General features: G+C 40.2%; 1 protein-coding gene across 9 annotated transcripts in view; it reads left to right on the forward strand.

Moving 5' to 3' along the window:
* Positions 1–10,196, forward strand: part of slc20a2 (solute carrier family 20 member 2) — a 44,530-nt gene extending 34,334 nt beyond the window's left edge. For 8 of the 9 annotated variants that reach the window (XM_027277389.1, XM_010735955.3, XM_019266080.2 and 5 more), the window contains 2 exons: positions 1,172–1,256; positions 5,083–10,196. In XM_027277389.1, coding sequence (XP_027133190.1) covers positions 1,172–1,256; positions 5,083–5,247 — 250 coding nt within the window. In that variant the 3' untranslated portion in view covers positions 5,248–10,196. Of the gene's footprint in view, positions 1–1,171; positions 1,257–2,586; positions 2,672–5,082 lie in introns of all 9 variants that reach the window. The other variant, XM_010735956.3, reaches the window with a different exon arrangement.
* The last annotated feature ends 2,541 nt before the right edge of the window (positions 10,197–12,737 follow it).

The following is a 12,737-nucleotide window of genomic DNA, read 5'->3' on the forward strand; positions in this document are numbered from 1 at the left end:
TAAAGGCTCTCTTTCCTCCCAGTGTCTGTTTCCATGCATCACTGACAAAGAAGTTTGTTTGGGGCAGGAAAGTGTGTGTGTGTGTGTGTGTGTGTGTGTGTGTGTGTGTGTGTGTGTGTGTGTGTGTGTGTGTGTGTGGCACAATGAACACTTGAACAGTGTAGTGTTTCACAGCAGTAAAAACATGTCAGAGTAGAAAAAACACAAGTGTTGATATTATAATTAAATTATAGATAATATTATAATGGACACCTGCGTAAAACAGAGTTACGTTAATGATATTAATTACATCTGTACTCAACTATAACAACTTTTTAGGCTTTTCTTTAGCTCAGAAGCATTGACCTGACTTGAACAGGGTATATTTTAATGACATTGTCTTAAACCCCCAAATCACAGGACATCCTACGCCTGTATAGTGTTTCAATACTCATACACGCACAGTTAGGGGGCCCCAGTTAATTGATTATAGATTGGCTCAAGTCAAATCATCAGGACACTGCTGTGACAGAAATTGGCCCTTGCCGTTCACAGCGGAAACTGGAGTGAAATGTTGCAGATTTGACAAATTAAAATTCACCAGTGTTCATCCCCAGAGCCTTACCTCCGAGCTCGGAGGTGAGTTTTAATGGCTGCTGTTATTTTTTTTATTTTAATAACCGCAATTCAAGAAAAAACAGCTAGAGATTCAGCTTCAAGTTGCTTTCCTGCTTGTCCTGTTTCTCTCCATCTTTCTTTGTCTCACGCTCCTGTTCTTGTTACTTTATTCAAATCCGTAGTTTTCCAAGAAAACAGCCAATAGATTAAATAACAAAAAAAGAAATAAATTCTCTTCCAGTGCGCCAACTGGTCTGGTGTCAGTGTGAATGATGTTTTGGAAACAGGACACGGCTTCAGATGATGTACGAGGCAGAAACACAATCACACAATGTCCCTGACTCTCTACCACATGATGAAACCATACTCTTTATGAATTTAGGACCTCATAAACATGCTGTCTCTATTTTGTGTTGTGAACAGAGAGTGTGTGATTACCATATTTTCTTTCCCTTTCCTTGTTGAGCATACTTGGAAAAAGCTGTTGAATGTTCTTCTATGCAGTCCCTTCTAAAGTCCCAGACATGACAATGAAGGATGTCTCTTTGCCTCTCCCCTCCTTCCTCCTCCACAGTGGATTCACTATTGAACTGGCTTCTGCACTCACAGTCGTGTTGGCTTCCAATATCGGAATCCCTGTCAGTACCACGCACTGCAAGGTATGACTGAGGTGCCCCTCCAGCTGGCCTCTCAACTCCCCTACAGGCATCTCCAGGGGACGGGGCGCTCACACTGCCTTCCACTGTGCTGCAAATACTCCAAACAACTCACATCCAGATCAGTCTTGCAATCAGATGATTTGCGTGGATTCTTCCATGTTTTTATGAACATGTCCATTTAATTTTCCTGGTTGCGTTTGTAAAGATAAAATGTATCTTTAGAGGCAACAAAGTTCAGATGCTTGTGACAGAAGCGGATAATTCCAGTTTATTACAAACTGTGTTTTATTCTTTAATTTTGGCCGTCATTTCCATCAGTTATGATAAAATTGTACAGGCTAAAGTAACTGCTGAGATCTGGGAATGTGGCAACATTGCTACAACAAACTTAGACTGGGTAAGAACAGCAGTCATACATTGTTAATCAGGCAGGTTGTTAAACAAGCAAGGGAGTAATTTCCACTGGGGATGGGAGAACATGTCCATCTCACTTTACAAAATACTATTTTTGTCCCTTGTTTGGACAATTTCCTCACTGAAATCTCCCTGAGACGGTGTCCTTTGACTGTCCAGCTGCCAAAATACAGGAGGGATTAATTTGGGGAGGTTTTCACCTCCCAGGTCACATATATTTGTCCTGCCTAATTGCTGGAGATCGTCCAGACAGTATACAACCTGTTAGGAAGCTCTGCAGACACTCAAAAACATGCTGTAATGGATCATAAATCATCTATATCATTGACTATCTCGTCACCATGAAGGAATTTAAACATGATTTGAGTAGAGTGTAGTGCATTTTAATGTGAACCCGTGACTTTACTGCGTAATGTCATCGTTTTCCCACATGACTGTGAGGAATGTTTGCCAAAACTATGAAAATAAGACCAGGATTGTGTCCTAAACTAGAATTAACCTTTAATTCCCTGCATCTACTAAACTTTGAGTGCATTGAAAGACAATCAGACAACTGTATGCAGACAGCCCCGGGCAGCAGTGTGCAGCCCCTCTCCCCTGTTCTTTACAGGAACCAGCAGGACCCATGCTGAAAGACATAGCGGACATTTCCAGCCCCCTCCCTATCAACATGGTGTCTCATCATCTGTTTCATTCCCACCAACTCTCTTCCATTTTGCCCTTTCAGCACTGGCATGGTTTGGTGTGTGGGTCCCTCCACCCTCCCGTGCTTGGCTACGAGCAGACTCCTCCCTCCCCACCCACCCCCCACCACCAGCTTCCCCACCCCCCGACCCCCAACTGTCACCACTTATTTTCCACTTTTTTACCCCCCCTCTCCATCTTTCTCTGTCTCTCCACTCATCTGTCTTCACAGCGGATTTTGCATTGAAGTAATGAGTGCGCTAACAGTGCTTGTTGCATCAAATGTGGGCATCCCTATAAGCTCCACCCACTGCAAGGTATTGGAGTCATTGGTAGTGAAGCTGTACTACAGAGCCCTCTCAGAGCTCTTTCTCGCTTCACCTTTAGCTGTCAATCGCCAAAGCCAATCACAACTCCTGAAGTTGTTGTTTTGATCTCTCCTGCAGTTTCCCTCCAGCAGCAAACTCAACAATTCGCCTTCAAACAGACTTTGTATGAAACTTTTGATGAAATTCGATGCAACCTATTAAGATACAGAGCCTTATATCACAAGTGCATAGCAGAGAGACTTGAGGAAGCAACATCCTGAAATGTGTATCACACAAGTATCACATTTTTCCTTTTTTGATGGAACAGATATTTAATTATGGAAAGGTCAAACTTTAGTTTGTGTTCCTGCAACATTATATAAATATTTAAAGGAATAGTTAGACATTTGCCTCCTGGTGGAGTGTTAGATGACAGGATTGATGCCATTCTCACATCTATCTGTTTAAATGCTGGTAAGTGCTGGACGCCAGATTTTGTTAGACACAGCCAGGCTAGCCGTTTCCCCCTGTTTACAGTCTTTATGCTAAGCTAAATGGTAGATATATACTGGTGGAGAAAGTTTAGCCCAGCTTATTGACCGTGTCAAAAACGAGTGTAATCTGTAAAGACCTATACATGTAAGTAATGTAAAACTTAAAATATGTTTATGATTTAGATAAATACTTCCAAAATATGTGCTAAAGGGAAACTGCTGAAGACTCAAAACTGATATTTAATTGCTGATGATCAGTTTGTCTAAACATCAACATCGCCATCCATACCTTACTTTCATTCCTCACCTCCAAATACCCCTGTCTCCTCCCTAAAACCTCTGATAATCAACTGCTATGCTAAAATCTACTGATGGTTAAAAGTTTACAATTGTGGTGGTGACTTGATTAAAGTGGTTGTGTGCAGGGGATTCACAGACATTGTTGGACAAAATCAATATCGAATTTTCTTAATTTAAGGATGCTTCATAGTGACACTAAAGATTTCCAAAAAGTAGCCAACAGCGTCTGTGAACATCTCTCAGATGGATGTGAGAGTGAATGTGCGTATGAGCAGGGACGGGCATCCATTCGGTTCTGTCTCACTTTTCTTTATGTATCTGGATTCTTTTATTTCTGTGCAGATCAAACTGAATTGATGCCCAGCCCTGATGTGTGGAACGCTGTGGTGTGATTATGTACAATGACTCGTTGTTTCAAAAGCTCTACAGGCACCAACACAAACACTGAGGTCACACAGAGTTCAGGCTTTGCTGCCGCATGCCTGAAATACAGCAATCGGCTGTAAACAGACATCTTGACCACAAAGTTTAGACATTGTTCCATATTGGCTTTTAGAATAGTGCCAATTATATAAACAACGGAGAATCTGAGGCATTTTCAGAACACAACTTAAGAAATTGGCTTATTTGACAAACATCTGCTTCCCTGTGGATGTTTTTATTTCCTAGCTGAGTAAGACTGAGCTGTGGACTACAAACACGACTCTGTCGATCTGACTTTCCACATTTAGTCGAGAGTGTGACAGAAGGTGTCTCATGTTTCTCTGGCCGTATATGAGCAAGCACAGTTTAACTCCCGCCTCCATGGGGAGCGTGACAAACAGAGCTGAAACCAGTCACTGAACATGACGCTCCAACACACCGAGGCGTCTGAAACGTTTGTGTGTCTTCTCATTCGACATTGGTGTAATTCGATTACTTGAATAAAGGTGAGAAAACGGTTAATCGGTGGACGTCTGACATGAGCTGATATGATTACATTAGCTGAGTAAAAAAACACTCAGAATGATCTTTTAGATAGAAAATGTTGCATTTTTGATACAGTATAACTGCTGATGTCAGACTTCCACATCTAAAATCAATAGGGAGTAGTACTAACTTTTACAGTTGGCTTGCTTTAACTACCACAGTCATTTTTGTACTGAGCTTGTGTTGAAGAGCTGAAGGTTGTGTACAGGCTTTTCTGTTCGGATCAACTTTTGTTCACTTACCTGTGCATCGTTTTTGGCCTGCTCAGCTATTATTGTGGTGGAAAGCCACTAAATACATTTACAAAGTACTTCAGTTAAATGCAGTTTAACTGCAGCTCGAGTTACTTCATTTTAATACACTAAAAGATTATTTTTGAGTAAAGGATGTGAGTGCTTCCTCTACCACTGATTATTGTGTCAACACAACAAACATGCTGTATGACTTCCTTCCTGTCATGTCCTTTAGAGCTAGATGGACAAATAATGGCATACAGTGTAGATAGACCAAAAACAAGCTGACATCTAAACACAAAATGATCTTATGTATGAAGAAAGCCCGAACAGCCTTCAGCTCTTCACACCATCGCTTTAAACCTTTTGTTCTGTGCTGCAGCTGACTGTTTTCTTTCTCCCCCCCCTTGACTGCTGCCTCCAGGTGGGCTCAGTCGTGGCCGTAGGTTGGATTCGCTCCCAGAAGGCCGTGGATTGGCGCCTCTTCAGGAACATCTTCCTGGCATGGTTCGTCACAGTGCCCGTGGCCGGCCTGTTCAGCGCTGCTGTCATGGCCCTGTTCTTCTATGGCATCCTGCCCTTCATCTGAGGGCACGTGGACGGGAGGGAGAATGGAGGAAGAACGAGAGAGTCAGAGAGGGAGAGAGAGAGAGAGAGAGAGAGAGAGAGGGTAACTTGGGTAAAAATCATAGCTCGAGTGTTGGGGTTGCAGATAAAGGTGAAGGAAATGAAGAGAGGGGAAAAGGGCAAGGGTGACGGGAGCTCAGAGGTTTACAGATGGACTTGGTTGTACTGAGGATGTGAGGAGGGTTGTTTCATATACTGCCTGGCTCCGCAGTCCAGAGATCTTTTCGACTCACTTGAGTTCTGATCGGTTTTTATTTATTCTCGTTTTGGGTGCATAAGAAAGTGTGGAACCAACGCGTTCACCATACCATTCAATCTGCTGTACATATGACAACAGTAGGGGGATTTTCAGTAATTCTTAACAAAAATTACTGTCGTTGGAGAAGCGGTAGGAGTAATTTTCTGTCTCTTCATTAAGGAAAATATCACAAGTTAAAAGAAAATTTAAAAAAATGTGGCACTCTGTTAAAAACAACCCATTCTGCACACCTAAACCGACAAACATGCCTGCAGTAAAACTATATCATTCTGCCTGCAATCCCAGGTAGCATAGACGGTCAAGTGCTTATTATGAATATTATTGTTCCAAAATGCCAGAAAAAAAAACTGTACATAATGTTATATTGGATTGAGTGTGATCTGTTGTATTGCGGCTTGCTTTAAAGTTAAAAAAGAAAAAAGACAAAGAAAAGATGTGCATGTGGTCAACCAACCCATCCATCATCTCACTTTTTAACATGCTAGCCAGGTACAATTAGGGCCAAATGGAAAGGTCGCCTCAGAGAGGGGTGGTGGGACTGTCACTCTGCTTTTGTTTGTTTTATTTTCCACATGATACCATAGAAACCCGATTTGCTCAAGAATTGATTTTTGTCAAAAGCTCCTGTATGTTTTTAGAGATGGATCTCATATTTTTTAATGATGTATTATACTGTAATTTGTACTGTAAATACTGTCCTTAAAGAGTGGGGGACGGGTGGGGGATCATGGTTTGTTTGTAATGTCATAGGGAGGTTGTTCAGGGGGGGTGGGGGTGGGAAAGGGGCTCTTTACCTTTTGATGATGTCATATTATAGAGTATGTTTCATCCCGGAGTACACACTCAATGAACACACACATGACAGGCTGCTGTTTTGCAGAAGTATATTGATTAGATAACAGTGTTTTAAATGCAAAAGTGATGAACCGAACATATAAATGTTCCATTCCTTCTTTGATTCATCAGTAAATTCAACAGTATTGATTGAGTATGGGAAGATATTTAGTTAAAGGGTTTCTTCTTAGTTGGTTTTCAGGTTTAGGTGCAGCAGAAGCCAAAACACTAAACTAAGACATAAACACTGATATGGTCCCGTAAAATGTTCACATATCTTCATCCCTATGCCTTTTTGTTTTCATACTTAGAGCTAAGTTACTGGTGTCATTTGAAGGCTCACTGCCATTGATCAACCTCTAAACTCTCCATTTCCGGGGTCATTTCAGATCTCCCGCCATGTTCACCAGTCAGATTACATGCCTTTGTCCATGGTTTGGCAACCATAAACCTCTTGTCTCATACCCCTTATGTGACAAATCTAATATGCCCCCCAAAGGCTGAAGCCTATTATGTGTCATATCAAACACCAACTGTTGTATTATAACTCTATAACCAGTTATGCAGAGGTGCAAAAAAGGGGATTTCAACCCCGAGCCACAGTTGTAGCTCCTCAGAACAGGCTGGTTGTTGTTGTTGTTTGAACCGTAGAAGCATTTAGTCTATTGATCACCTGTGTTTCAATCTAAGTGCTGAAGGTTGCGTAGATATCATGGCATCATGTTTAGGGGGCTGCGCTGAATCCTAGTGGGCGCTTTCAGGCTGCCCATGTCACGAAAAATATCACAAATATCGTCTTAGGATCATTATGTTTGATTGAGATGGTATCAGGTGTGGGGTTGGGGGGGTAGTACTGATCATCACCAGCTTTTTAACAGGGTCACCTGTAGATGAACAAAGTCTAAAGCTTTTTTTATTTGAACAAACTCGATGCCAGGTGTTGCAAGTTCTTTTTGTTCTTGTGGTGTGTTTCCTAATTTCATTTTTTTTTTTTCCTCTCATGAACAAATCTATGCTTAAGTAGCCACTTGCCTTGTAACATTGTGTTTTATTTCGTGCAGAGATACAGTAAAATTATTAAGTACTGTGGTGTTTACATCGTAACCATATTGTAGAGTATCTGAAAAAAAACTGTTGCCTAATGATGCCAATGAAAGAAAAACTATTAACCATGAACTTTTAAGTGCAAGTAAAAAAAAAAAAGAAACCAACAAATAACCTGAAGTGTCTAGAGAGAGAAAGAGAGCGAGAGCAAGCGTGCGCGCGGTGACTCGTTTTTGTTGCGTTAACACTACATGTATGGGTGCAATTCATTAATGAAGAGAGCGACTAGAGAAATTTCATCAAGACTATATATTTTTCTACCATATCTGAGTTTTAACCTGGGCGAGCTTCCAGACACTTAGGAGGACATGCTGTGGAGGTCGATGGGAAATTGGAAAAGGAGGACTTGTTGTTGTAAGATCACAGTGATGCTTAGTTAACGGTCTTATTACAGGGTGCCATGTGCCACACATCCTCTAAAGCCCAGCGTGTTCTCCTAACATGTAGATTGATGTGTCGGTTGCCAATAGATCAGATTTTTAAATTACCATTTTTATTTTTGAATTTTAGATGAAAACACTTTGTAATTTTGTTTCCCTAACTGCTTTAATCATGAGCTGTTGAGAGCAGGACAGCGTCTTGCTAAAACCTGGACGATTGCTCACCGAAGGCGAAATCTTGAAGCAAACTCTCGGCAGTTGAGAAACTTTAATCGTAAACTTGGTAACTGATAACTGGACTGTGAGGACATTTGTTTCCTTGTTTTGGCAGGTAACCACTCTTGAAGCTCATACTTTTACTCTTTCACAGGCTGAGTGTTACCCGGGGGGGCTGCACAGACACGGGTGTTTTCAGATTCTCTTTGTACTCTTGTACGGTAAAGTTGCCCGGAGGAAGTCCATTTTCAAAAGAATGATGCACAAGAGATCTGGCCTCGTTTTCCCACTGCAATATCAAAGATCTACAGCTTGTAGATCAGATTGTGTCGAACAGCAGCAACTGTGGCCATAAGTCACAAATGCGTGATAGTAGATGTGCTAAATCATACTTTAACAGAGTTTTACTGCTTTTGACTGATCTTTTAACTTCTTTCAAAGGTTACATTATAAAATCTCATCAAAACATAAAAATGCAATTTGCATGGAGAGCATGCAGACTTGCGTGCACACACACTAACATCAGACACCTTCTGTTGAAGCGGCAGATGTAGTTTTAGCAGGCCAGAGATGTTAATATGTTCTCCTGTACCAGACAGTAACATTTGAGCACCTTGTCATTCATCCAAGATTTTTAAAAAAAGTTTTGTTGGCATGAAACAACTACAGCCAAAAGTTTTTAAAACCTCATAGTAATTGCAGCTGAATATTTATCAAAACATATGTTGATATGTTACTGCTTAGAAAAGTTATAGAGGCATATTCAACTTTAAGACACTTGACTGGCTACAACATGAATGTTGCTTTTGTTTGTGGTTTAGTCCACAATGAAATGAGACTGAATTCCACTTTTATGTTGGATTATGAGGTTTATTAGAGGTCAGCCAGCACGCTCCAGATATCTGCTGTGTTCTCGATCCCCGTGCTCTGCAGCCCCCCCTTTGTACCTCAGACTGTCATTTCTTTTTTTGTTTTGTTTTTCCATGCATTCTCAGCCCTGATAGGCCAAAAGGGATGCACTGCTCAAGACAGGGAGGGAAAGCGAAAATCGTCCTCTGGTGACAGCGTGAAACATATCTGATAGTAATGGCTCAAATGTACGTCATCATGTTTATTTAAAACAGTTAACAGTACATTGTTAGTTATATATTAAAGCTCACGAGACTTAAATCTTACATCTTTCTGTATAACATTCAAAATTAATTGCTAAGAACAACAATTAAAATTAAAGTTTGGAAAGAAAATTAAATGAAAAGGACACAATCATTAACAAGAAGTTTTCAGGGCCTGAAAATTAGTCAGATTTTATGGAAATCAATTATACACAAACTCAACTAAAAGTTTTGATACACTTCATATTGTATCCTGAAAGCCAATAATTCCAGTAATTGTGCAGGTAACATTTGCGATGACCTTTTTAAGAAATTGTGTTAGATATGAACGCAGTCACTAGATGGCGAGGTCTGACACTTTCCCCTCCCTGTAGAGAGGGACAGCATTTTAGACCAGTCCGTTTCAACTGATCAGTATAAATCAAAGGATGATGTCATTGCCATTGAGGGAGTTACTGTGCTTCTATTGCATTTTAACTGTTTTGTAACATTTTTTGTAGAGAAACAGAACGTGCCATTTTCTTTCTCCCTGAATGTGCAATACAAGCTGTCTCTTGTGAAGGTCCAACTACATTGCTGTCACTCCGTGCTCATGTAGCTCCACCTGTCCTGGTGTAGTAGCACCCTCTACTGTTTGTATGGAACTAGCACCACCTCACAGAGGTGGAGGGGCATCAGTTCAGACCTTCATCTGGATGTGGCGTGCTGTCTCTAGTTTTCTGGTCTGGTTTTGTAATAGAATGTGCTCCTTTGGCTGGCCTGCAGGCTTTACAGCTCTGTGTTGTCTTTTTACTGTTTACTGCTATTTAACTGTCCGGTCCTTCAAAAGTTTAAAAAAAAAGAAATGAATAAAAAAATCAAAATAAACCGTAGCCTGCTTCTACAAAATCTTAAAGCTCTTCTGATTTGCATATATCGTACTGTAATGTTTTATTTAAGATTTTAGTGGAAAAAAATGTCTGCATTTAAACTAAATTATGGGAATTAAAATTACAAAGAATACCAATAAACGAGTTGTGTCTTTTTTCTGGGAAGATGTGTATGAGTGGAACACTTACTTGCTTTAAAGGTCCAGTGTGTATGATTCATGGCTCGATATCATTTGTGTATAATCACTTGAAAATAGGAATTGTTATGCTTTTGTTAGCTGAGAATGAGCCTTTTATATCTACAGATGCCATGGGTCCTATTACATGGAGTCCGCCATGCCACAGCTGTTTCTTCATAAGCCCAGAAAGGACAAATTAAACACTGGCTATACATCGGGCAGTATGTTTTTCTTACATTTCGCAGGTCACTGTAGTTTCTCTTTCTTCACTTGGAAAAGGGCTCACAATCTGCAACTAAATCCTACACACTGCTCCTTTAACATGTTTAAACATGCACACTGTAGCAAAATGATTTATTTAAGTCTTCAAAACTCTCTATTATCTCTCTATATTTCTACATATGTCTTGTATGCTGTGTTTGAATGTTAGTTTAAGACTAAGCTAAGCTTTTCAAACATCAAACTTCTCTTACTTAATGGTTTGACTGCTGTGTGGTGTAACCCCACTCTCTCAAACATTTCATGTCGTGGTTGTGTCTCTGCTGATTTCCGCCCACTTTGCATATACTTGGTTTGCTACAGCAACCGCCCTCTTTAAAGACTGAATTAATCTGCCAGATCTTTTCAGGCTGTTGTTATTTAGGGTTTTGAGCTCAGATAATAATTCAGTGACTTGGCACAGATTGCATTCAAAGTTTCCCAGCACTTTGGCCGTCTGCGCTGCGTTTAATTTAAGGCGTCTCTACAGTAACGCTGAAAAATGCTGGCACACAGCAAGTGACACCATTTACATTCAATGGGATAATGGTTTCCATTTCGCGTTGGGTAAATCAGTAACCAACAAGAAATGGAAACCATAACCTCCCTGCTGTCAGGGGGTCTGCAGTGTCTCAGAAAACATTGACATCGTTCATGGTTAGTGAAAGGTTTTTGTTCATCTTGATGTCTTTATTTGTGGTTTTTGTGTTTATCTTAATTGACAACAGAAATGCCCATCGGCTGTGATAAAGTGTGGCTCCTGCATACTAAAGTCACATCAGGCTGGAAGTCCACTTAACCCCCAGCTCGAAGTTTACTGACTTTTTAAAGAAAAATAAGTTTGTACATTGTCATTCAAACTACTTAATACAATTCAAACAGATGTCAGACGACACACTCTGTAGACAAGTGTTTTCAGTGTTTTTAAAGTCCAAATTAATTTGCATATTTCTTTTCTCCTACAGCATACTGTACATATATATGCTGTATAAATCACAGGTTCTGTCCTCTCATTGGAGACAGAAAATAGTGCCTGAAGGAAGAAATTTATTTCACCTTGTGGGCCATAAAGTTGGAATAATTTTGTTTTCAGACACATTCCTCTTTTTATTCCTATTTCTACACATCAGGTTAATTATGGCTTCATTTTCACTGTGGTATGTTTGGAAGCAATTGATCAATAAAGTTTTTTCATCTGTCAAGAATAAATCACATTATCACAATCATTTCATGAGAACAGGTAAGAAATATTTTATTCCAGTGTAGTTACACCCTGTTACTGTTGCATTAAATCGTCTCAGTGTTGTTAGTTCTCCATCTTCATGGATGTAGAGATTGTTTTCATAGGAACAATCACATTGTTCTTAACTATGAAATATCTTAAGTTATTTGGATTCACTGATTTTAAAATATATATATTTTCCTGATGTTGGGCTTAATGTTGTTCTTTGTGGACTACACACTTATTAAAACCACTTTACTTCCAAGCATGACAGGGTTACCTGTGCCTGTGTGTGATATTGAGATGTTTAAAGAGAGACAAGGGAAAAATGAAGAGGCCTGTGAGGTTTTAAGCTCTGCAATGCAAAGCAAGTGGACCTTTGATCTTTAATTATTTTATTAGTGTTCCCAAATAGCCTATTAAGAATAATTCACATGCTACATTTTGTTATTCCAGTCATATCATGGATTTTTTCCTTTTGATGTCTTTTGATGATTCTTCGGCCCAGTTTCCATGACACAAAAGTATAAATATAGCAGAATGAACTCAATGTTTGGATGGTGAAGATATGGCTATTTTTACTCTCTTTAGGCATTAGATTTTTTTTTGGCCTTTTCAAGCTTTGACAGAGACAACTGAAGAGTGACAGGAATGTGGGGAGAGAGAGAGAGACGGGGAATGACATGCGGGAGAGAGCCACAGGTCGGATTCGAACCCTGGGCTTCCGCAGCGAGGATGGAGCTGTCGCACGTGGGGTGGCTGCTCTACCAGCTGAGCTAAACACTGCCCCAGGAGTATTAATGAATCAGTCCACCATCACCTGCACTTCTTATGATCTGGCATGTTGATCTGATGGTGCACTGTCGCTGTGAATAAGGACATGGATCAGGAGATGACAAGACTAATTCAGATTGAACTTGACCTGTAAGATAGGTGTTTATTTTTTACCATATGTTGTACATGCTCACCAAGAAGTTAGCAACTGAGAGAAAAAAAAAAGTGAACACAAACCAGAGAGC

This window comes from Larimichthys crocea, chromosome III (genome assembly GCF_000972845.2).
Source record: "Larimichthys crocea isolate SSNF chromosome III, L_crocea_2.0, whole genome shotgun sequence".
Lineage (NCBI taxonomy): Eukaryota > Metazoa > Chordata > Actinopteri > Sciaenidae > Larimichthys > Larimichthys crocea.